The sequence below is a fragment of the Carcharodon carcharias genome, chromosome 8, assembly GCF_017639515.1.
Source record: "Carcharodon carcharias isolate sCarCar2 chromosome 8, sCarCar2.pri, whole genome shotgun sequence".
NCBI lineage: Eukaryota > Metazoa > Chordata > Chondrichthyes > Lamniformes > Lamnidae > Carcharodon > Carcharodon carcharias.
Window position 1 is genome coordinate 102,332,696 of NC_054474.1, and position 27,094 is coordinate 102,359,789.

At 44.4% G+C, this 27,094-nt stretch overlaps 1 protein-coding gene across 1 annotated transcript in view; it reads right to left on the minus strand.

Annotated features, from left to right (window-relative positions):
* Positions 1-27,094, minus strand: part of LOC121281476 (ran-binding protein 17-like) — a gene marked incomplete at its 5' end in the record, with an annotated part of 1,080,904 nt that overhangs the window by 499,216 nt on the left and 554,594 nt on the right. Inside the window, one exon of the mRNA XM_041194421.1 lies at positions 26,937-27,051. Coding sequence (XP_041050355.1) covers positions 26,937-27,051 — 115 coding nt within the window. The remainder of the gene's footprint in view (positions 1-26,936; positions 27,052-27,094) is intronic.

Sequence of the window (27,094 nt, forward strand, 5' to 3'; positions counted from 1 at the left end):
GGCAGGGACATCCCAGGTTGCCAGCAGTTGGAGGACTGTTGGAGGCCAGGAATCCGCTGAGTCTGAGTCAATCTCACTCCAGCTGCCCCTTCTCCTCAAGGAATCAGCCAGGGGCTCTTGGACACCCATAGGGAGGAGGATCAGCAGCTCGACACCTGGGGTCTGTCTACCCAGGTGACTCTGGGATTGACTGGCCAATCCCAATTGCCTCTTTCTGTGCTACCTTCATCTTCAGCTCCACAGGCCAAGGAGGGTCTACCTGTCCTAAAGCAGGCCAGGGCCCTCCAGGTCTCAGCCCTCCAGAGGATGCCTGTCAAAGTCATCACAGACAACAGGGTGTAGCAGTCAGCAGGCTGCCTCCACCTCTGCTCTGGTTGTCAGGGAAACACCAAGATGAGTGGTAGGGTGAGGAAAGTTTATAAAATCTAGGAGCACAAAGGTGGCATGGGTGTTCACAACAAGTATATAATGCTCACAAATGTAAATAGAATCACACCCATTTCACATCTCCTCTTGTGAATGCCTCCTTTTTATGATGAGCTGCGTTGCTGTCAATCAAGTGTGATACCATGGTCCCTTGCACCATTTATCGCAGGTGTAGCTATCATGGGCCTCTGTCTATGTAGTGTGCTTCCATATCACCACTGTGTGCTCCTTTTGAACATCATTCTCAATATCAGCGATGTGTCGACCTTAATGTTAAGTGTGCTTGTTGAATGAACCTCGTTCACATGCTTTGCAGTGTCATGTCATGTTTATTCTTGGCTGTGTAAGATTGAGGCAGAGGCGTTCTCCCATCTTGTTTGCATTCTTGAAAGGTGAAGGTGTAGTGTGCAAGGAGAGATGTGCTAACACATGGAGAAGCACTATATCGTGCAACTCCATGTGCTCTCAGTCTTCTGGCAAGGTTTTCATGCTATGGGCCAATACTCAGAGCTCATGTGCACTGCTGTCTGTCAACCACGTTTCTGACTTTCCAAGTGTACATCTGTTAAGCTGACCAAGAAGTAGGAAGGCCTTGCCACCTCAACGTGCCAAAGTTCTGCCCCTCTCTGCCACATTATTGTCCTGGAGTTCAAACCTACAACCTTGAGCGTTTCTCAACCTGTAAGTGTCTGGATTGCTGACAAGGCTCTTGTCACAATGTTGGGATGCAGCCCTGTCCATCCTGCCATCTAAACACCAAGATGAGTAATGCTAATTGCAAATAATGATATTTGGCAGTCATTAGAGCCTTTGAGCATGGTCTGGAAGCACACATCGTAACTTTAAACGATGTTGAAGAGAGCAATGGGATAAGATTGAGGATGTACTGAAGCTGGAGTCTGCTCTTTATTAGCAACAATTCGTGACCTTGGGGGTTTCATGGTGCCTGAGAATTTAGGAGTTTGCAAAAGCCAGGGTTGGCCATGAGGGCATAATGTGTGTCTTAAGGGGGAAGCATATTAATGTCTGGCACACAAGTGGTTAAACGTCGTCATCCTCAGGTGGTCCACATGTATAGTAAGGTGAGGATAAAAGCGGGCCAGCATCCCTAACTGACAGTGCTGGATGTTAATGTGACAGAGAAGATGGTGACACAGAAGATTGGGTTATCTCCAGAACAGATGCATGCCTGTGGAACATCCTCGGTTGCTTTGGCCCAAGTGTCACCTATCAGCTTCATCAATGAGTTTACACAGAATGTGTTATTCTGTTGCTGTAGATGGATCTCGTGGAGGAGCTTTGTCAGATGCAAGACACACAGCTACAAGCCCACTGAGGGCAGTGGAAAGCTCCTGGCTATTGTAGGCCACCATTGCAACTGGGATGCTGGAGAGACGCTCAAAGAGGCAGCACCTTCTGACATCTACTCCACCTCCCTCCTCCAGTTAGCACTTCACCTCAGCAAGATAACATGCTCCTGAAGCTTCATCACCCTTCAAAGGATCAGGACAATGTAGGCTTCATGTTTAAATATTCACTCTCATATTGAAGTGCATGGTTGAAATGAGAGGCATAGCAATGTTGGTGTTCGTGTTGGACCATGATAGAGGGCACTTGTCAAGAGGGTACTCACTGCTACTCCTCATCCTCCTCATGGAATCTGGTGGCCATGAGGGGCTCACATGCATGCCTGCCTCTTCTGACCCGTGCTATGGCCTCTTCCCCTGCAGCCTTGGCTTCCTCCAACTCAATCCCCTCATCCCCTTCAATGTCCTCCTCATCAGAGTACACTTGCAGCTCCTCCAGGTTCACACCTGGCAAGTTCTCCCCACTTTGCAGCATCAAGTTGTGCAGCATATACCAAGCCACACTTTGAAGAGTGTACTGTAGTGCTCCACCAGACCTATGGCTTCAGAATCACATCTTTAACGTCCCTGGGGTGTGCTCCATCAATGTTCGGGTAGCGGCATGAGCCTCATTGTACCATCTCTATGCAGGTGTTTGAGGCTGCCACACAGGAATCATCAGCCACGTCCTGTACAGGTACCCTTTGTCACCTAGAAGCCAGCTTTGGATCTGGTGTGATCCCACAAAGATGTCCAAGATCTGCAATCTACTCAAGATGTATGAGTCATGGACGTTTCCTGGGTATCTGATATAAACCTGCATGATAAGTTTTTTATGGTCGCACATCAACTGTGCATTGAGTGAGTGGTAGCCTTTCCTGTTTATGTATTGGAGTGCCTGTTGCCAGGGGGCTTTTATAGCCATGAATGCAGTCGATGGCACCCTGCACCTGTGGGAATCCAGAAATCTCAGAAAAGCCCAATGCTCTGGCGTCCTGACTTGCTTGATCTCTGTTGAATTTGATGTAATTGTAGGCCTTGGCAAAAAGGGGTCCGTCACCTCATGTATGTATTTGTGCTTGGACACTTGAGAGATCCCAGAGAGGCTCCCAGTGGAGCTCAGGGAGGACTCACTGGTGTAGAAGGAGTGAGGCCATTACTTTCATAGCCACTGGCAATGGACTTCCTCCCAGTCCCCATGGCATCAATTCCTGGAGAATGTGGTAAATGTGAGTCACCAGATCCCTGGGCTTACGCAGGACATTTCTGTGAGTCTCATCCCCTGCGTCTGGAGGGGGGGGTGCTGCTGGCCCTTGGTCTTGAGGGTTTTTCTCCTCTTTTTGACAAGTCAGACGCCACCATTGCAACCTTCTCCTTTTTCTCTCCTGGCTGTATGGGATTGTGCAGCCAGCAATAAATCCAGGCTCCATCTTCCTGATCGTCTTCTCTCTGCTGTATGAATGCGTAACAGGCAAAAGTGAGCATTAGTCTCCACAAGTCCTCTTTCTGTCAATGACTTGTTGGTAAATGTGGGTTCAGGGCTTTGTTCCTGTGTCAGCAACTACTTGCCACTGAAACGATGGCCGGTGCGTGGTGTATATCAAGGTGCTCCTGCCTCCCAACCACGCCCCCCTACATGACCAATTGATATGACATGACCAGCTGCTATGACAAAAGCTCTGAAGAAGGGTCATACAGCTCGAATCGTTAACTTTGTTTTTCTCTCTCCACAGATGCTGTCAGACCTGCTGAGCTTTTCCAGCATTTTCTGTTTTTGTTTCAGATTTCCAGCATCCACAGTATTTTGCTATTATGCTATGATATTGTGTTGGCTAGGCATTTGGATGTGCTGCTTTCTGCCCGGGCACTGGGATCCTCATTCACTCTACTCTAATATTACTTTTTGGAATAAACATGAGGGTAAATGTTTAATCAGGAAATTAGATTATTTGAAGAGGGGCCTGAGGCTCCTCTTCTGTTCAGCACCAAGATTCTAACATGCTTCTGAAGCTTGTCCAGTCACCCAATTGCTATAGAGTTCGTTCCTGCTCTGGGTAATTTCCAAGCTACGAGCAAAGGGTTAAAACAAGGCAATTGATTAGTGCCACCTTGCGGGATTAGTCTTGTATGAATGCACATCATTGCTTCACTTTTCTGATTCCCTGCATTGTCATTGAAAGGCTCCTGATATGTCTTAGCTGTGCCTCTCTCCTCATTGTACTGCGTCATCACTGCAGGTTGGAAGATGGTGGTCCTGAGGTCTTACTGCCAGACCAGCTTGGACCCTCCTTGTGCAAGTATGGAAATCCTGCTCATTGTCCCGGAGGAGCTTAAAGTTCAGGTTTCCCTCCCTCCAAGACCTCTCAATCCTCCCCCCAACACCCCCCCCACCCCCCACCCACCCACCCACCCACCGGTATTCCTTAATCCCGTTGTGATTGTGGCGGATATCCGTCTGTTGGCCCCTGAACATTTTGAGTTGGATGTGCCTATGCCCTGTCTGGACCCCACCCCTCCTCATCTTGAGGTCACTTGCACAGTTAAACCCATGCTATCCGCCACCATCCCCCACCCCTCACACCCCTGTGCTACCACCTTTATGCTCTCAAGTCTTATATCAATGGCAGGAAGTTGGGCAGGAAAGTTGTGGCCATGTGGAAGAGCCTACCTGCTTGGCCACAAAACTCTTTAATAGGCTGCCCGTGGATACAGCATTGTCAGCTGACAGCAGGTATCACCAATGAAAAGTTTCACCTGCTACTAAAATTAACCTGTTTTGCATGCATGTGACAAGCACTTAGAATTTTAATTATAATCGCGTAAGAAACAGCAAGAAGAGCGAAAGCGAGTTCCAGCACTGGAATGATACGGTTTTGACAAAATCCCAGCCAAATGACTTAATTCATCCATGCCTCACCCATGCTTTTATTAACTCCAGACTTGACTAATCCAACCCACTTATGGTTAGCCTCCCACATTCTACCCTCTGTAAACTTGTTCACCCAAAAACACTGTGGTGTACGTCCTTATTCACACTAAGTTCCATTCACCCATCATCCCAGCTCTCATTGACCTACATTGGCTCCTGGTTAAGGAATAGCTTGATTTTAAATTTTTCATCTTTGTTTGCAAATTCCTTGATGGCCCCACCCCTCACTATCTCTGTAATCTCCTCCATCCTCCAACCTTCCAAGGTATATCCATTCCTCTAATTCTGGCCTCGAGAACCCCTTTTTTAATTACACCTCCGTTGATGACTGTGCCTTCAGTTGCCTAGGCCCTAAGCTCCTGAATTCCCTGTGGAATTCCCTTCCGGAAACTCTCCACCTCTCTTTCCTTCTTTAAGACACTCCTTGAAATCTACAACTTTGACCAAGCTTTTGGTCATCTACCCTAATGTTGCCCAAATTTTGATCTATAATGCTCCCGTGAAGCACCATGAGGGGGTTTTCTTCTGTTGAAGATGCTTTATAAATACAAGTTGTTGTTGTAATTTCTCTATCAATATTCAGCTATAACTTCCAAGTGAGATTGCCAATTTACTTCCAAATTGGGGGTAGTTTGGTTTTGCAACTACATATCCAGCAGGAAATATGTTCAGATTATATGCTTATCTTACATGGGACCCTGATACTCATTAGGTAGAGGCTGTCATCCAATTTGGTTATGAATCTGGGCCAAAGCAATAAAAGGCCAGAATCTAAACCATTGTACAACTCAAACCCCGACAATCTTTTGAATATAAGGACAATATATTCACGCAATTTGCAATTAAATCTCTGCATTCCTATTTGCATATGTAAATCAGTAATTACAAAAAGACTTACTAAAGAATTAAAAAACTGTAATGAAATTTGGACAACATAATTGTGTTGGTAACAGTATATTAATAAATATACTTCATTTACATACAGAAATTAGATGGATTACAACTCTCAAAATGGTAAATATTATTTACAATAACTCAGAGGGTTAACTGGATTTTGAGAAATACAGCAACTGAGAAAGCTTGCAGTACAGCAAAGACTTAGTTTATTTAGCAAAATTCTCTGGAATATCCTGGTTTAATGCTGAATTGTAACCCCACTGCTTCATTCACCGTAACACAAATAAGCTTATCTTTCATTGTCAATAATGTCCTCTTCCTGAAGGTGCTAACAGGTCACTCATCCATGTGAGTGTCAGCATGGCTCAGTTGGTAGCACTCCTGCTTCAGAGACACAAGTTTCAGGTTCGTGTCTCACTTCAGGACTTGAGGACAAAAATCAAGGCTGATGCTCTAGTGCCATACTGAAGGAGTGTAGCACTGTTGGCGTTGCTGTCTATTGAATGAGATGATAAACTAAGGCCCCATTTGCCTGTGGGTGGGTGTAACAGATTCTTGAAGAATCTTTTGAAGAAAAGCTTGGGAGTTAACCCTGGTGCCCTGGCCAATATTTAATGTTCAATCAACATCACAAAAGAGAGATTAACTAGTCATTACCACATTGCTGTTTGAGGGCTGTATGTGCATATTGGCTGTCACATTTCCTATATTACAACAGAACTTCAAAAAGTACTAATTGGCTGCAAAGTGCTTTCATGCCCGGTGGTTGTGAAAATCTTTGGAACTCAGTAAGGTACAGGAACCATGACTGATCTTTCCCATCTGTAACCCAGGCCCTGAGATCAGTTCTAGCACTGCTATTGCTGCGCTAGCTAAAATCCACAACAACACAGAGTGGGAACTTGAGGCTAGGACCTCCTGACCTAAAATGTTGGATACAGCTTTACCAATTAGGCCACTAAGGGAGCTATTCAAATAAGTTCAACTTTCTTGATCTTTAATTCAACAGGCAATGTAGAAACTTTTCAATGCTCATTTCTAGTGCTTTCTTTTTTGGGAGAGAAAGAGAAGCCAAGCAAATATTAGGCAAAGTAATTTATCATTCCAATTTACAATTACAACAACAACTTGTTACTGCACCAGTAAAAAGCTCTAAGGCATTTCAAAGGAGTGCTATGAGACAAACTTTAACACAGAAACACATAAAAGGTGATATTCAGATAGGGGGCCAAAACCCTGGTGCAAGAGGTAGCCTTTAAGGAGTGTCTCAAAGGGTGAGAGTGAGGTAAAGATGTGGGTAGGTTTAGGGAGGGAATTCCAGGGCTTATAACCTTAGACAGCTGAAGGCACAGCCGCTAATGAAGGTGTGTAAGAAATCAAGGATGCACAAGAGGCCAGGCACATGGACGGAGAGACCATTTTAGGTCTGTCACCTTTGTGACGGTCTCGTCATGCCCAAAAAGATAATTGGACAGTTGGCTCTGCACTCTAAAACAATAAGAAGAAAGCCACATGGAATAATGGACACTATGCCCTCTTAAAATGGATACCAGAGAGTCAAGTGACTCCTTTTGTGGTTTCTGTTTTGATAGAGACAATGGGTTGGATTTTCTGCTCCAATTGTTGGCGAGCGTCACAGAGGGGGTGAGCGGACAATATGGCGAGAAGGCCAAAAATTGGTTTTATGTCGTTGTGAAACCAGTTTGCGATCATCCACTCTGCCCGTTCCCTGCTGCCGCTTGTCAGGAACCTAATTTCAACATGTTAGCATCTCATTATAAGCACTGCTCACCAGAATCACCCCCCCATGCTGGAATCACGTCGATGTGTTTCACAACTGTACATAAGCGACGTGTACCTGGCGAGCTGTACTTCGCTCAGGACTTCAAGGTTTATTTGCCTATCTTGCTTCGTGCAGCGCTCACGGTCATTAATGTCAGGCTTTGCAGACAGCACATATCACTTTTGGGAGGGCTCGCAGGCAGGTTTCTACCTACCAGACCAACCATAACGCGGAGATGGCTTTTCTTTGGCTGCAGGGCTATGGCTTGCTTGGGACAGGGGGAGAAGTGGCCTTAGGCAGGGGAAGGGGCTGTAGGTGAAGGCTATTCTGGGGAAGGCAGGTATCCCAGGGTGTGTGTGGGGGCACATGTTGGTCTGTGCAAATGGCCTCAAGATGGTGAGGCTGAGGAGGCAGTCTCCAGAGAAGATGAGGCCAAATGGAGATGTGAGGGTGTGTGAGATAGAGTAAGTGGTGATGTCACTTGAACTGGCAGTGAGTGAGATGCCAATTAATGTGTGATGGCCTTGTGAGTGAGAGGGTTTAGAGTGATGAGATGGTTGCCTTATCCTGGTGGCATGGATGAGATCATTCATCCTTTTTCTGCGCTGAATGGTCAACCTCTTCTGTGCAGTGTTGGCTCTGACCACCACTGCCACCACCTCTCAAGCCACAGTGGGGAGTTTGCTAGGTCTCCTGTGGCCAGAGCAGGGGTGGAGGACATCATGGCGGGCCTCCAAAAGGCTTTTGTGACGTGATGCTGAACTCTTCTTGGCTTTCAGGGCCATGTCTTCACTGAAGTAGTCCTGGGCTGCAAGCATTGACAACTGTGTGTGTGGCTGCAATATAGATATGACACCCGGAGTGAGGAAATGGTGAGGTAACAGCATGGCGGGTGATTCAGAGGCCGCCCGCCAGTAAGATGGCGTGTTTCCTGTGGCTGCATAATTAATGAGGCAGGAAGCAGATGATATGCCATGAAAACCTGCCATTGCAGCTGGCGGGTAGAATGTCTTTTTTCACACCCACTACCGGACTTGGTGCAAATCTGGGACAATTCCACCCAATATGTCTAGGAAGTTACTTAAAAATGTAAATTAATTTTCAAGGTGTAAATTGTCTGCCCTCACCATTTAAATGAACGGACTTGGTGCAAATCTGGGACAATTCCACCCAATATGTTTAGGAAGTTATTTAAAAATGCAAATGCATTTTTAAGGTGTAAGTTGTCTGCCCTCACCATTTAAATGGAAGAGCTTTAGAAGACAATGGTTACAAGACCTGTCGGCCCCTATGAAGACTCAATAGCAAATAAAGTCTTTCAGTGAGCTAATCATAATTGGTATGTTGATGAGATATCAATCAGTGCCCCATTGTGTATCAATCACTCCGTGCCCGGTGGGCACCACGGGGACTGGGGTGTTTTGTTGACCCCTTTAATCACATTTTGGTTTGAAGTTGTAAGTTTCCTTTAAATTTTGTCTTTAGTTTTACAGCTGACCTGAATTAGGGGCTGTGCTTGATTTGACCTCATTTTGTTGATTTGGTTTAATTGGTTTCACCTGAAAGATTATTGTGTATCAATCACCTCGGCTCCAACCCATTATGTAGACAATGAGAGGCACTGAAACTGCCATCACATGATGGAAACTAGCTGGAAAGGGGGTCAGCACCTTATTACTCCACAAGTGAACCCAGCAAGGCAGTCTGGGGCTAACAGCACAGAAAGGTCATTGCCCAGCAAGAAGAAAGGAACCCTGCATTGAACAGACAGTCATCTCAGCAGTGAAAAGAGGGGATAATTTGTTTCAACTGCAAGATTAGATTTCTTCTCTATGGAAGCTCAGCCACAACTTTGTATGAAAAACCCTGAAACTTGCAACCGCATTATCTTCAAAGAATCAAAGAATCCTTCAGGCCTGCAACACTTTTCATCTTAAAGGACTGGCTAAGTGCACATGAATTGTTTCTTCTAACTTCATTAACAATCCAAGTACATGATTCATCTCTAGAATGCATCTTTTCCTGTGTGTGGGTCCACGTGTTTGAGGGAGTGGGTGTTTTATTGTGTTTATTTTCTGGGTGTTGTTAAATAAATGTTTATCCTTTATTTGATTTAAACATATCAGAAGGCCTGTTTTTGTCCATTCTTTAAAGTCACAAGTCTCAAAAGGTTTAAAATACTCAAAATATATCTTGTTACGGTCAACGGAGAGATGAGGAAAAAAGGAGAAAAGTTATCCCACCACCTCTCCCTGTCCATAATGCCTCTTATCGAACTCTGAAACGTTAATTCTGTTTTTCTCTCCACAGGTACTGTTTGACCTGCTGAGAATTTCCAGCATTTTCTGTTTTTATTTCAGATTTCCAGCATCCACAGTATTTTGCTTTTGCACAAGAGGCCACTGTTTTCTAAAGTTCTGAAAAGGTTTTGATCAATATAAAAGCATGCGGGACCTTATTCCCTCTCTCCTCATCTCCAAAGGCACTGAGGTACAGTTTCAAAAGTGTCAGGTGTCTTCCAGTCCCCAGTCTAGACAGTGAGTTTTAATTATTAAAGAGAAACATCAAAGATAAAGCCAATCCAGTCTTTAATGATTTCCATCCATGGGCATTTTCCAAGATTCACTAGACGGATAATTCGGAGCAGTAGTTCTTCTGTCAGTTCTTCCCATTTTTGCCTCTGTCACTGAGGCTAATAATGAATCTGGAGCTTGCTGCTCTTACTGGCTTAATCCAGATGAGGCAGCTACACTCTAACTTTTTTTCATAATTTGCCATGGTGAGATTTGAACTCTTGATTGATATTTTTGATGATGTAACAGATGTTGTGTAACTCTTTTGAGTACAAACACATTTCTATCTGTTTTTCAGATGAAATTACATTGTTTCATAGTTTGCCAGTGTGAGATTTGAACTCTTGATCTTGGGGTTACAAGCCTAGTACCATAACCACTTGGCTATCATACCAGAACTTGAGGCAGCTACTACTGAACCACTTATATTCCAACAGTTATTGAAACCAGCAACAGAATACCTCTCATCCTAATTAGAACAATAAAGCTGTAAACTATAAACATGAAACTAATTTCACAACTAGGTATCCATGGCAATGCTCACAAATAAAAAGTAAACAGTGTGGATGCTCTACCTGAACTTGTCACACTGAAGGTCATCTTCAACTGTCAGTTCATTTACACTGGATAAAAGGGTGGACAGCAGTTGAAAATGGAAAAGAGAACACTCTGTAATATTGACCTCCTTTGTCCGTCTGCTGCTGAAAATCTCAGCTTTTGGGACCTCAAGGCTTGACAGTTCCAATGTTCTTTTGACTGCACTCCTAACTACCAACCTCTGAAAATCTGAACTCTGCTGTCCATATTTTAACTCACATCAAGTCCCAATCACATCATACTGTGCTCGCTACACTGGCTTCCAGTCCAACAATATCTGATTTTAATATTCTTATCCTTATGTTCAAATCCTACCATGGCCTTGCCACTCACTATCTCTATAACCATCTCCAGATCGATAATCTTACAATGACTCTGCATTCTTTCTACACATGCTTCTCAAGCCACTTCGATTGGGTATGCCTTCAGCTATCTAAGTCATAAGTGCTGCAATTTCCTCAAGTTATTTGGTCAGTTGCCCTAATATCTCTTTATGTGTCTTGGTGCCCATTCTGTGTCCCATAACACTCCTGTGAGGCCCCTTTAGATGTTTTAACACTTAAAAGGTGCTATATGAATGTATGTTTTTGTACTTGTTGCTGCTGATTGCCCGAGGCTGATTTATTACAAATGGGCATCCAACACTTCCACACAAAACAAATGGGAGCCTAACTGCCTATGCAAATCAGGGTTTGTTGACAGCTGTAGGATTCCATTCACACCTTTAGTGCATGAAGCATGCATGGAATGATCTACCCAATGGGGCTAGGTCCTCTACAGAGGTGTCAATAATTCCCTGCACCAATCCTCCCTCTGCAGTGGCCAGGTGCTTGTGTGTACTTACTGAGCACAGGCATTTTAGCCAAAATATGGAATTGAAGCACTGCAATTCAAGCCATTTGCTGTATTCATCAGGCGAGTGTAAATGAGTGAACACTCATTTTGCACATTGATAGAGAGCTATGACTGTAGGTAGTTCTGACAGGTTGGTTTTGCTCTCATTGCCGTGCTGTCAGGTCCAACACTAAAATAACTGTCAAGCAATTTAGCTCCTGGGACCGGTGGTAAGTATTTATTCAATACTCTGAGGACCTTGTGCCCCAGCTTACTCAAAAGCAGGAAGTTAAGTTCTGAGTGAATAGTGCTAACCAATGGTACTTGCCAACCAACTGTACTTGTCACATGGGTTCTCCAGAGATGTCCTAAACATAATCTGGCAGCCTGTTGGCAATGTCTTCTTAAGTCCTCACCTCCAACACTCACTTCCTTGTCAGTTTGACACTAAGATTGACACCATTCGATCAGCTGCCTCTGCCTTGTCCCTCCCTTCCACTAGCCCACCTGGCCAAACTTCCTCTAATGTTTCCCCCACCCTAGTCCTGAACTTGCATCTTTCTCTAGTTTCTCTCCAATCACCCCTCATGCCCTTTCTGAGGGCATTTTGTCCATGAGACAAATCTTCTGCTCCCTCGAGCACCTTCCCATTAAACTGCTGACCACCCAACTTTCCCATGCTAGCCGATATCATAAACGGTTCTCCACGTCAGGTGATGTCCCTCGCTGCTTTAAAACTGCCACTGTTACACCTCTCCTCAAAAAAAACCTTGAGTCCAGCATGCTTGCAAACTCCGGCCCCATCTCCAACCTCCCTTTCCTCTCCAAAGTCCTTGAACGTGTTGTCACCTCCCAAATCCATTCTCATGTTTTCTGAAACTCTCTGTTTGAATCCATCTAATCAGGTTTCTATCACTGTCACAGTACTGTAACAGCTCTCATTGTCAATAATTACATCTTATGTGACTGTAACAAAGGTAAATTTTCCCTCCTTGTCCTTCTTGACCTGTCTACAACTTTTGATACTGTTGACCACACCTTCTCCTCCAATGTTTCTCCGTTGTTGCCCAGCTGGGTGACACTCCTCCATTCTTATCCATCTAATCGTAGCTACAGAATCACTTGCAATGGCATTTTTCTAGCTCGTTAAAATCTGCCTCTTTGACCAAACTTTTGATCATCTGACCCAATATCTCCTTATGTGGCTTGGTGTCATATTTTGTTTCATAATGCTCCTGCAAAAGGTCTTGGGGTGTTTTATCATGTTAAAAATGTTATATCAGTATATGTTGTTGATGTTGTGAACTGAATTATGTCGGTGCATTCTGGTTCAATTATTTCCAGGCCTCCATCCCACTCAACTTCAAGGCTGCATTTTAGTGAGATCCATGTGCAATACCACTGGAAATCATCCAGTTATATATAGAATAGATAGATGGATGGGTAAAAAGACTAATAAAAAGGAAGAGAGAAGGCTCAGTCAGAAACATTAGCAAAAATGCTAATTTAAAGATTAAAAAGGGATACTAAAATAACAAAAGTAGTTACAACAGAATTGATAAAATATGAAACATATTAAATTAAGTGTGAGAGAAAAACAGCAACAGGGCAGGACAAGTTAAGATCTCTTATCTAACTAAGAGTTTTACATTTTAAAACATGGAGTTTAAAAAATAAATTGAGTGAATCAGAGGTTCAAATGCTGCTTAGAGAGTATAACATTGTTCGAAGCTTCTAATGATTGGGAGTTAACTTTTCCAGGCTATACATTGTTTAGAAAGGATAGGAGAATTGGAAGAGGATTGATGGAAGACATTAATGCAGCATTTGTCAGAAACGATATAAATAGGGGAAAGCAATCAGTAGAAACTCTACAGTTAGAATTGAGGAATAAGAGTCAGAGTTAGAAGCATAACAAGAGTTATCCTTCTGATAGCAGCAACAAAGGGGCAGAATGTATGAATTCAGAGATTAGAGAAGCTTTTAGCTTGTTTTAAAGGGAGGCATTAATTTTCATATGATTGAAAAGAGCAGAGTAGTTCAAGTCAGAAATTAAATGAAGTTCTTGAGCGCGTTCACAATAGTTTTCTGGAGCACTATGTTATGGATCCAACTTAAGGGCAAGCCACACTAGATCTAGTGATGAGTGATTAGTCTGACTTAATTAATATCTAACTGTAAGGAAACATTGATCTAATAGTGATCATAACATGTTCAACTCAATGTTAAGGTTAAAAAAGAGACATTCATCACAGTTACTAAGATTCTAGATTTGGAAAGACCATAGGATGAGACAGAGACTGACAGCAAACTGGCCAAAGCTGTTATTGCCAAAACTACAGATAATCAGTGAGAAATGTCTAACCAAAAATTTAGCTTAATATACGGTCAAATTATATTCCTAAGGGGCAAAAGCTTTACTTATCAAATTAAACAGCAATGGCCAACAGAGGTGAAAGATACATAAAACTAAAGGGAAGAGGATATTTAAGTACAAATAATAGGCCAGAATTTTACGTTGATCGGGCAGGTGTGAGCCCAACCTGAACTCATGTGAAGTTGCATGAAATGACACCCTGACGTCATTGCGCATACGTGCAATATTGAGGGCAGTGGGCGTGTGCAGGTGTAGGAGCCATGTCCACTAAAAATTAAAGGGCCAATTAAGGCCATTTAAAAACCCTACTGTCCACGATTTTACATTGCATGTGCAATTTCGCACTAGTTGTACGGGCAAAACAGGCAGCCCGTTTTTAACAAAACCTCATCCAAGGGTGGGATGAAATGTTTGGAGCAAAATATAATTAAAAAGGTTATCTGGGGACTGATGTTTCTTGAGTTCTGCTGTCAGGTGCTTGAATAGACACAGTTTGATGTATCTTTTTCTTGTCATTTAATCTGTACAGACCTGCAGCTCTGAAGCAGCTCCGAAGCAGCTCTGCAGCAGCATTCTGCCTTCAGGGAGCTCGCTAGAAGCACCCACCTGCACCCTCACTTTTGTTAGTGCCCGCCCTCTTCCCGCTCCCCTTGGCAGCGCTGAGGCTTACTTAGCACGCGTTTCACACTGGCTGACCATTAATTGGCCAGCCAGCATGAAATTGCGTTCAGGGGCCGATTGCAGAAGGAAATGCATTTTGCGTCCGCTTCCTGGCTGGCCAAGCATGAAATTCAGGCCATAGTGTAAATCCAGGCGACTTGGAGAGATAGAAGGACAACAAAGCTAGGCAAAAAGGATAGTAGGAGCTGCAAAGAAGGAATATGAAACAAGACTTGTGTGGGATATTAAGATTAACGCAACTTTTTTTTACAATTGTATTAGAAGAGATGAGTCAAAGGAGGTTGAACTGTCTCTCACAGAAAGCAGATGTCATTCAACTGACAATTTAAAATCTGATATAGATGGATGTTTGCTTGCCAAGTGTTACATCCAGGTGAGGAGGGGTTGAATGAATCCCCTCTTTGCCCTCTGCTCATTTGACTGCAACAGGTTTTTTTGTTTGAAAAGAATATCCTTGCCAATTCAGTGGCTACTTATTGTTTACATGTTGTGATCATGAAAGAACCAATAGGACAGGTCTCTTTGAGTCTCACAAAGAAAGAGGTTAGCTTTATTATACTTAAGTAGGTATAACTATAAAATAATAAAATACGTACTGACTTTCGAACACACATACCATAGAACCATAGAAAAGCTACGGCACAGAAAGAGGCCATTCAGCCCATCTTGTCTGCGCTAGCTAAAAACACTAGCCACCCATTCTAATCCCACCTTCCACCACTTGGTCCTTAGCCTTGCAGGTTACAGCACTTGAGGTGTAGATCCAGGTACCATTTAAATGAGTTGAGGGTTTCTGCCTCAACCACCAATCTGGGCAGCGAATTCCAGACACCTACCACCCTCTGGGTGAAAAGTTTTTTCTAATATCCCCTCTAATCTTTCTACCCAATCACCTTAAATCTATGCCCCTGGTAACTGACCTCTCCACTAGGAGAAACAAGTCTTCACTGTCTTCTCTATCCAGGCCCCTGATAATTTTGTACACATCAACCAAGTCACCCCTCAGTCTCCTCCGCTCTAAGGAAAACAACTCTGGCCTATCCAATCTCTCCACATAGCTGCAAGTTTCCAGCCCTGGCAACATTCTTGTAAATCTCTATACTCTCTCCAGAGCAATTATGTCCTCCCTGTAATATGGTGAATAGAACTTACGCAAAAATCTAGCTGTGGCCTAACCAAAGTTTTATACAATTCCTGCATTACATCCCTGCTTTTGCATTTTATACCTGGTGCAACAAAGAAAAGCATTCCACATGCTTTCTTTACCACCTTATCTACCTGTCCTCCCACCTTCAAGGCAGACATGCACTCCAAGGTCTCTCCTCTTCCTCGACCCCTCCCGTTATCCTCCAGTTTATTAATTATTCCCTTGCTTTGTTTGTCCACCCAAAATGCATAATCTTAAACTTTTCCAGATTGAATTCCAATTGCCACTTTCCCACCCATTAATACATACCCCAAACAGCAAGGGCCCCAACACTGAGCCCTGTGGAACGCCACTGGAAACCGCTTTCCATTTGCTAAAATATCTGTTGATCATTGTCCTTTGTTTCCTGTTACTGAGCCAATGTTGCATCCAACTAGCCACGTTCCCCTGTATCACATGGGCTTTTACTTTTCTGATCAGTCTGCCATATGGGACTTATAAAATGCCTTACTAAAATCCATGTACACCATGCGCACTGCACTACTCTCATCAATCCTCTCTGTTACTTCCTCAAAAAATTCAATTTAGTTAGTAAGACATGTCTTTCCCCTCAACAAAACCATGCTATCACCGATTAATCCGTGCCTTTCTAGGTGACAGTTTATCCTGGCACTCAGAATTGATTCTAATAATTTGCCCACTATCTAAGTCAGACTGACTGGCTTATAATTATTTGGTCTACCCCTCGCACCCTTTTTAAACAATGGTACAATGTTCGCAGACCTCCAGTCCTCTTGTACCTCGCCTGTATCTAGTAAGGATTGAAAAATGATCGTCAGAGAACCTGCTATTTCCTCCCTGGCTTCCTCTAACAGCCTTGGAAAGAGTCCATCCGGCCCTGGTGATTTATCCACCTTCAAGGATGTCAGTCCCTCCAGTACTTCCTTTCTCTTTATGTGCGTTGCATTCCTCCTCGTTAACTAGAATGTCTGTAGCATCCCTCTCCTTAGTGAAGACAAAGTATTCATTAAGAACAGAATTACCTGGAAAAACTCAGCAGGTCTGGCGGCATCGGCGGAGAAGAAAAAAGTTGACGTTTTGAGTCCTCATGACCCTTTGACAGAACTTGAGTTCGAGTCCAGGAAAGAGCTGAAATATAAGCTGGTTTAAGGTGTGTGTGTGGGGGGCGGAGAGATAGAGAGACAGAGAGGTGGAGAGGGGGGGTGTGGTTGTAGGGACAAACAAGCAGTGATAGAAGCAGATCATCAAAAGATGTCAACGACAATAGTACAATAGAACACATAGGTGTTAAAGTTAAAGTTGGTGATAGACTGTCCACCAATATCCATTACAAACCCACCGACTCCCACAGCTATCTCGACTACAGCTCCTCACACCCCGCTTCCTGTAAGGGCTCCATCCCATTCTCTCAGTTCCTTCGCCTCCGTCGCATCTGTTCCGATGATGCTACATTCAAGTTCTGTCGAAGGGTCATGAGGACTCGAAACGTCAACTCTTTTCTTCTCCGCCGATGCTGCCAGACCTGCTGAGTTTTTCCAGGTAATTCTGTTTTTGTTTTGGATTTCCAGCATCCGCAGTTTTTTTGTTTTTTTTTACTCATTAAGAACCCTGCCCACATCTTCTTCATCAAAGTATAAGCCATCTTGTACACCCTGATAGGGCCTACTCGTTCCTTAGTTATCCTATTGCTCTTAATGTACTGATAAAACATCTGAGGGTTTTCTTCGATTTTACCTGCCAATATTTTTGCATATCCTCTTTGATTTTCTGATTTCATTTTTTACTTCACCCCTGTATTTTCTATACTTCTAACATATTTATTTTTTTGTGGCTGTCATAAGCTCTCTTTTTCTGCTTTATCTTGTCCTGTATGCTTCTAGATCACTGGGGGCTCTAGATTTGGCAGTACCACCCTTTTTTGTGGGAACATGTCTACACTGTACCTGCAGAATCTCACTTTTGAGTGCCTCTCACTGATTTCCCTTCAAGTAGCTGTAACCAACCAGCTTTCGCCAGATCACCTCTCAGCTTCGTAAAATTTGTATTTCCCCAATTTAGAACTTATGCTCCTCTTCTATCTTTTTCCATAATTATACTAAATCTAACTGTATTATGGTCACTATCTCTAAAATGGTCACCCACTGCTTTTTCATCCACTTGCCCAGCTTCATTTCCTCAGACTAAATCTAGAATTGTGCTCTCTCTCCTTGGGCTTGTTATGTGTTGGCTAAAAAAGTTCTCTTGAATGCAGTTTAAGAATTTTGTGCCCTTTACACTGTTCATATCCCAGTTGATATTAGGGTAGTGTAAGTCCCCAACTATTACTGCCGTATTGTTTTTGCACTCAGAGATTTGCCTACATATTTGCTCTTCTATCTCCCTTCCATTATTTGGGGGTCTATAGTATACTCCTGGTAGTGCGGCTGCCCCTTTTTTATTTCTAAGCTCAACCCATATGGCCTCATTTGATGAGTCATTTAGTATATCATCCATCCTCACCGCTGTAATTGATTCTTTAACCAATAATGCTACACTCCCACCTTTTTTAGTCCCTCTCCCATACACTTGAAGTTCATATGCACACAAATACAGATTACTGAGTAGGGAAGGATAGGTTGGCCAAATTAAAGTCCATAACAAAGTGGAAGAGGATACAGTCTATAGTTTGGTTACTCAGCTGGCTTCGAAGGTCTCAATGCTTCCGATGTAAAGATGTAGACAATTGAGTTGGCTGTTCTTTGGGAGATGTTAGTGCTGGGCTGGATTCTCTTAAGAAATCCCTGTCTGCAGTAGGGTATCCCTGGATGATCACAGTCAGCGAATAGGGCTCAAAATTTACCAGGTGAGCTGGAGAAAAAAGAAGGCAGAAGAGGCCTCCATTTAGGTCTTCTCCTTAAGCTACTTGTTCTCAGTTCTGCTGAGAAAACATGTGTTTAAAACATACAAAAGGTTGACTTGTCATATGACCCTCCTTCTCCAACTGCTGGGGACTTGAAAAAAATACATTGTCCATGTACTTCAGCGGTGACTTGATTAGCTCATGTCTGGAAGCTGACTTAGCCAGGGTTCCATTGTCCAAATAATAAGTCTGAATGGCTAACAGTTGAATACATCAGGTGATTGCCACAGATGCCTTGCTGATGATATAGGAGATGTGAGTCCTTTACAGTTCCTTTTAGTCAGTGTCTTTGATGGGTTTTTCAGACAGACTGACTCCACTCCAACGAATTGGAATTTGGAACATGTAGTAATGCAAACTGTGGTTAGCCATCTTGGACTATGATGTCAAGTCACTTTAGTCTTTGTGTTTTTAAAAAGTCTGTTTTCAAAAGTGCAATTCAGGTTTCCAGCTGGTGGATTAAAAACCAATATCTGGCAAAAAGCACATCTTCATGACAAAGGTATAAGACAGGCTTGTCCAACCTTCTTGCATGAGGCGGGGCACATTTCAACTTTTCTCACACTCGGGGGGGCTGATGAGCAAATTTCAGAAAGTTAAGGTTTGACATTAAACATGATTTTTTTAAAAAGCTGATGTATGAAAAGAAACAAATTGCTGAGCAAAAAAAAATTACAACAATAAATTGATTATTTCTTACTCCTTTAAAAAAAATTAAGACGACCATTCGAGTGTGAAAGGGTGAGAGTGTGTGTGTGACCAGCTCACACCCAGTCTCAGGTGTTCATTTACTCATCCTCACCATTGTGAGAATGGGTGACAGTGCGTGTTGGAGTGTGGGGGTGAGGGTGAATGAAAACACTAAGACTGGGGGTGAGCCAGACACACTCCCCTTCCCTCTTTCTCTCTTACACATGCACACATCCTCTCTCTCTCGCATACACACACACATACTCACCCTTTCTCTCTCATACACACCCTCACTCACCCTCTCTCACTCTGTCTCACATAGACACACTCACCCTCTCGCCCATAGACACTCTCACTCTTTCTCACACACACACACACACGCTCACTCCCTCTCTCCTGCACATACACACACACAAACACACTCTTTCTCTCTTTCACATAGACACACGCGTTCTCTCTCCCTCGCACACACACGCGCTCTCTCTCTCTCGCACACACACACGTGCTCTCTTGCACACACACGCGTGCTCTCTCTCTCGCACACACACACATGTGCTCTCTCCCTCTCACACACACACGTGCGCTCCCTATTTCTCTCGCACAAACACGCGCGCGCTCTCTCTCTCTCTTGCACACACACGTGCACTGTCTCTCGCACACGAGCGCTGTCGCACACACACGCGCGCTCTCTCTCTCTTGCACACACACGTGCGCTGTCTCTCTTTCTCACACACACATGCGCTCCTCTTTCTCACACACATGCGCTCTTTCTCACACACACGCGCGTGCTCTTTCTCACACACGTGCATTCTTTCTCACACACGTGCGCGCTCTTTCTCACACACACGTGCGCGCTCTTTCTCACACACACGTGCTCTCTTTCTCACACACGCGCGCGCTCTGTCTCTCACACGCGCTCTCTGTCTCACACGCGCGCGCTCTGTCTCACACACGCGCGCGTTCTCTCTTTCTCACACACGCACGCGTTCTCTCTTTCTCACACGCACGCGTGCTCTCTCCTCGCACACGCTCACTCTCCTTTCTCGCACACAAACGCTCTCTCTCTTTCTCACACACACACGCTCTCTCTCTTTCTCACACACATGCTCTCTCTCTTTCTCACACACACGCTCTCTCTCTTTCTCACACACACGCTCTCTCTCTTTCTCACACACACGCACTCTCTTTCTCACACACGCTCTCTCTCTTTCTTACACACACGCTCTCTCTTTCTCACACACACAAGCTCTCTCTCTTTCTCACACACACGCTCTCTCTCTTTCTCACATACACACATGCTCTCTCTCTTTCTCACATACACACACGCTCTCTCTCTTCCTCACATAAACACACACTCTCTCTCACACACACTCTCTCTTTCTCACACACACACTCTCTCTTTCTCACACACACACGCTCTTTCTCACACACACACGCTCTTTCTCACACACACACGCTCTTTCTCACACACACACGCTCTCTTTCTCACACACACATCTCTCTTTCTCACACACACGCTTTCTCTCTCATGCACATGCTCTCTCTCACACACACGCTATCTCTCTCACACACACACGCTCTCTCTCACACACACGCTCTCTCTCACACACACACTCTCTCTTTCTCTCACACACACGCTCTCTTTCTCTCACACATACACGCTTTCTCTTTCTCTCACACACGCTTTCTCTTTCTCACACACACGCCTCTCTCTTTCTCTCACACACACACGCCTCTCTCTTTCTCTCACACACACACGCTCTCTCTTTCTCTCACACACACACGCTCTCTTTCTCTCACACACACGCTCTCTCTTTCTCACACACACGCTCTCTCTTTCTCTCTCACACACACTCTCTCTTTCTCACACACACACACTCATCCTCTCTCTCTGACACACATACACACTCTCTCTCTCAGGCACATGCACTCACACCATCTATTTCTCAGACACACACACTCACATCCTCTCTCTCTTTCTCAGATGCACACAGCCCCTCTCTCTCTCTCTCAGACACACAAACACCTCCGTCTCTCTCTCTCAGACACACACACTCTCTCTCAGACACACACTCATCCTCCTCTCTTTCTCTCTGACACACTCATGCTCGCTCACACATCCACCCAACCTCACTCACCCACCCTCACTCACTGTCCCACTCACCCTCACTCACTGACCCACCTACCCTCTAGACTACCCACAGTTACCCATCCTCACTCTGAGCCACCCTCACCCAACCTTCACTCTGATCCACCCACCCTCCATCACTTACTTTCACTCAGCAAATCAGCTGTGCGAGCAGGAGAGGTGCACTGAGAGCAGAAGGGAGGCCTGAGGCCTACTGTGTCCAAACATGGTGCCCACCCAGGGAAGCGCTGAGAGCCAGTGTTGACCATTAGGAGGAACCGAGGGGAGTGAGGGGAGGAACTTGGGTAATGTGGGGAGGAACCGGGGAAGCACGGGTGGGACCAGGGGAGCGCAAGGGGGAACCGGGGGAACGTGGGGAAAACTGGGGTAGCGCGGGGAGGAACGGGGAAATGCGGGGAAAGCTGTGGTAGTGCAGGGAGGAACTGGTGGAACGCGGGGAGAGGAACCGGAGTTAAATGGGCGGAGCCAGGCTAAAGCATTGCAAGCTGAAGGGGAAAGCGTGACGAGCGGACATCCCGCTCGCTCCAGAGTTGCCAGTGTTCACTGTTCCTTCAATCACAGCCTGTTCCTCTCCCATGTTTGCTGCTGATAGGCTCACTATTAAACCTCTCAGCAGCAGGCACAAGAGAGAAGCGGGCTGTGATTGGAGCACCAGCTTCAAACTCACTCAACCGTCCTACTGGCTCTTTCAACAAATGATCCGGGGGCCACACAGAGACAGGTTGGACACGACTGGTATAAAAGGATATGGAGATAAGCCCAATGGATAAAGATAAAAATCAGCCATAATCTCACTGAATGGCAGAACAGGCTTGAGTGTCTGAGTGCCTATTCCTGTCCCTGTGCTCAAATAATGCTTGGTGTACCACTAGTGCAATCTTGTGCTAAAGATTACAAAGAATGAATGATGGTATACAGTGCACACTAAGAAAGAGATAACAGATAGCAGACAATGAGTTCGAAGGAAGTAATTCATTACAGCACTTCTGATAATGCCAATTACAAATGCAACAGAATCGGGGGATTGGATTATCATCTTAAACCCAATTCCGGGGAATTTGCTTTTCTCTAGAATGTATTAGAAATAATTTTATTTTTTGTGCTAATTTTTCACTTTGCTTATTGCGACAGAAACAAATAGTTGATTAGAGCATTTCAAAGATCTAGAAATAAATATCTGCTACTTATTAAAGCACAAGTATTGAAAACGTACATAAAACGGAAAACTATCATTTCGCCTAGAGACCAGTCATCTGACAGATCTGCAGTGCATTTCCAACGTTTAATTCATATTTCTAGCATTTGTTTTTTTTCATTTTATCACTCCCTGGAATCAAAAGTTTTTAACCTAATTTTTTTTTTTACATAGAATTATATTGGATATACTGCACAGAAACAGATACATAGGCCATTCAGCCTATATTTTGCAGTATTTCCAGGGAGTGAGATCACTGATCCTGTAAACTCACTGTACACTTGTATTGCCTGACCTCCTCCTCTCAGCAGCTCTGCTATCCATCAATGAATCTTGCCCTCGTCATACTTTTGCAATCCATCATTGGATCCACTTCTCTCCATACTTTAGTTATCTATGTCTGGATACGATTTCATTCCACAATCCATGCTATCTGTGACGGAATCCCTCTTGTTCCATGCCCTATTCTATCCACGATGAGATCCATATCATTTCACAACCTCCAATGTCAATGATTGGTTCCTTTCATTCCACATGCTATGCAGTCCATGAGTGAATCAATCGCTTTCTAGGCTCCCCCTAGGCGATCCATGTCTGGATCCCTTTCTCCCCACATCCTGTGCTGTGACTGGATCCCCTTTCACCCCACACTCTATGCTTTCGGTGACCAGGTCCCATTCTCTCCAAATTCTGCACGATGTTACTGGCGATCCATTCTGGAGAGCCAGCTGGAGGAGGATAGAACTGGAATCAATATTTACATACTTTTATAAGCTTTCTTTACCAAGATATACATTATAAACATGCACCTCATAACCTAGCTACCACAGCATCAGTCTGTTCCTATTTTTAGAAGCATTAATGCCCACCACTTGAACACAATTAAACACAATTTTTTTTATTCATTCACAGGATGTGGGCTTCGCTGGCTGGGCCAGCATTTATTGTCCATCCCATTGTTGCCCTTGAGAAGGTGAGCTGCCTTCTTAAACCGCTGCAGAATATGTGGTGTAGGTACACCCATAATGCTGTCAGCAAGGGAGTTTCAGGATTTCGACCCAGCAACAGTGAATGAATGGTGATATATTTCCAAGTCAGGATGGTGAGTGACTTGGAGGGGAACTTCCACATGATGGTGTTCCCATGTGTTTGCTGCCTTTGTCCTCCTAGATGGTAGTGGTCGTGGGTTTGGAAGGTGCTGTCTAAGAAGCCTTTGTGAATTCCTGCAGTGCATCATGTAGATAGTACACACTGCTGCTGCTGTGCATCGGTGGTGGATGGAGTGAATGTTTGTGAATGTGGTGCCAATAAAGCGGGCTGCTTTGTCCTGGACGGTGTCAAGCTTCTTGAGTGTTGCTGGAGCTGCACTTCATCCAAGCAAGTGTGGAGCATTCCATCACACTCCTGACTTGTGCCTTGTAGATGGTGGACAGGCTTTGGGGAGTCAGGAGGTGAGTACCTTGTGCATGATTCCTAGCCCCTGACCTGCTCTTGTAGCCACATTGTTTATATGGCTACTCAAGTTCCATTTCTGGTCAATGATAATCCCCAGGAGGTTGATAGTGGGTGATTCAGCCATGGTAATGCCAATGAACGTCGAGGGGCGATGGTTAGATTCTCTCTTCTTGGAGAAGGTCATTGCCTGCACTTGTCAGCCCAAGCCTGGATATCGTCCAGGTCTTGCTGCATTTGGACATGGACTGCTTCAGTTTCTGAGGAGTCGTGAATGATGCTGAACATTGTGCAATCACCAGCGAGCATCCCCATTTCTGACCTTATGATGGAAGGAAGGTCATTGATGAAGGAGCTGAAGGTCGTTGGGCCAAGGACACTTCCCTGAGGAACTCCTGCAGTGATGTCCTGGAGCTGAGATGAGTGACCTCCAACAACTACAATCTTCTTCCGTTGTGCTCGGTATGACTCAACCAATGGAGAGTTTTTCCCCTGATTCCCATTGACTCCAGTTTTGCTCGGGTTACTTGATGCCACACTCAGTCAAATGTGGCCTTGATGCCAAGGGCAGTCACTCTGAACTCACCTCGGGAGTTCAGCTCTTTTGTCTATATTTTAATGAGGTCAGGAGCTGAGTAGCCCTGGTGGAATCTAAACTGGGTGTCAGTGAGCAGATTATTGCTAAGCAAGTGCCGCTTGATAGCACTGTTGATGAGCTCTTCCATTAATTTACTGATGATCAAGAGTAGACTGATGGGGCGCTAATTGGCCAGGTTGAATTTGTCTTACTTTTTGTGTACATAGCATACCTGGGCAATTTTCCACATAGCTGAGTAGATGCCAGTGTTACAGCTGTACTGGAACAGCTTGGCTAGGGACGCGGCAAGTTCTGGAGCACAATTCTTTAGTACAATTGCTGGAATATTGTCAGGGCCCATAGCCTTTGCACTATCCAGTGCCTTCAGCCATTTCTTCATATCACGTGGAGTGAATTGCATTGTCTGAAGACTGGCATCTGTAATGCTGAGGACCTCTGGAAGAGATTGAGTTGGATCATCCACTCGGCACTTCTGGCTGAAGTTTGTATCCATTGCTTCAGCCTTATTTCTTGCATTGATGTACTGGGCTCCCCCATTATTGAGGATGGGTTATTTTGTACAGCCTCCTCCTCCAGTGAGTTGTTTAATCGTCCACCACCATTCATGACTGGATATGGCAGGACTGCAGAACTTAGGTCTGATCCATTGGTTGTGGGACCGCTTAGCTCTATGTATCACTTGCAGTTTATGCTGTTCGGCATGCAAGTAGTCCTGTGTTAGTTTCACCAAGTTCACATCTCATTTTTAGGTTGCCTGATGCTGCTCCTGGCATGCCCTCCTGCACTCTTCATTGAACCAGGGTTGATCCCCTGGCTTGATGTTAATGGTAGAGTAGGGGATATGCTGAGCCATGAGGTTATAGATTTTGTTCGAGTACAATTCTGCTGATGGCCCACAGCTCCTCATGGATGCACAGCCTTGAGTTGCTAGATCTGTTTGAAATCTATCCCATTTAGCACGGTGGTAGTGCCACACAACACGATGGAGGGTATCCTTAATGTGAAGGTAGGACTTCGTCTCCACAATGACTGTGCGGTGGTCGCTCCTCCCGATACTGTCATGGACAGATACATCTGCGGCAGGCAGGTTGGTATGGATGAGGTCAAGTATGTTCTTCCCTCTTGTTGGTTCCCTTACCACCTGCCGCAGACCCAGTCTTGAAGATATGTCCTTTAGGACTCAGCCAGATCAGTCAGTAGTGGTGCTGCCAAGCCACTCTTGATGATGGACATTGAAATCCCCCACCCTCAATGCTCCCTGCAAGTGGCGTTCAACATGGAGGAGCATTGATTCATCAGCTGAGGGAGAGTGGTACGTGGTAATCAGCAGGTTTCCTTGTCCGTGTTTGATCTGATGCCATGAGACTTCACTGGATCCCTTTCTCTCCACACATTATGCTAAATGTGACTGGATCCCTTTCTTTTCCCATGCTATGCTCTCTGAGGCCGAATCCTTTTGATTCCAAACCTATGCTATCCATGACTGGATCACTTCCTCTCCAAACAAATCAGAAAGTAACAGGATCCACTGCTGTCTGTGTTGAGCAGTCTAAACTGAGCCAGAGTAGTAGTTATGCCACTATGTCAGTTTTAGTGCCACTGGGCTAGCGGAAGGAAATATAAGACATGGTTCCTCCCCTATGAAAATCACGTGACAACATTGTTTGGGATTGGTAGCAATGGCCTCTTCAGTTGAACAGCTGACCAACGCCCACTGTTGAGAGTCACCTATGAAGAAGGGCCACTTTTTTCTTCTCCGCCGATGCTGCCAGACCTGCTGAGTTTTTCCAAGTAATTCTGTTTTTGTTTTTGTTTTGGATTTCCAGCATCCGCAGTTTTTTTGTTTTTATTTTGATGAGGTACTGTTCAGCTGTTAAAACATATAGATTGTTAGAGAGTAGAGTGACTGGCTTTAGGAGGAGGGGGACTAGCTAGGAGGCCAAAATATTGTTAAGCATTTATGAAAAAATCTGATCAATATTTTCCCTGCAATCTATGAAATGTTACATGATGGTCCAATGCACAATGCGAATGATTGACAAGTGATGGTATGAGCTGCTCAGAATTTAGAGATATCCAGTTTATTTAATTATAAAATCCGCAATTTAATATGTTCTAAACAAAAAGGAATTGAAACATTATTTTTTAGGACGATATTATTTTCATCAATATACTTGTAAATTTAATTTTAAAAAGAATCGAAGGGGGCGGGTTAATAAAAAGAAAAAAAATCTCCCAGAAAAAGTCTTTAACAATAACCCTTTTCATGTATAAGCCTGAGGCAAGCTGCTGTGATAAATAGTTAGCTTTCCAAATGTGACAGCTGAACTTTTCCATCTTACCCAAGTCTACGAGAAACAGGCGAGTCAGTGCAGTATAGAAGGTCGTGTGGCATCTCAGGACAGCATCACCAAGGTGGAAGTGTTCACTGATGCCCAGGAAAGGGAAGTGTTCACACTGGTCATCCAAAATAGAAGCATAGGAACAAGCAATTAATCAC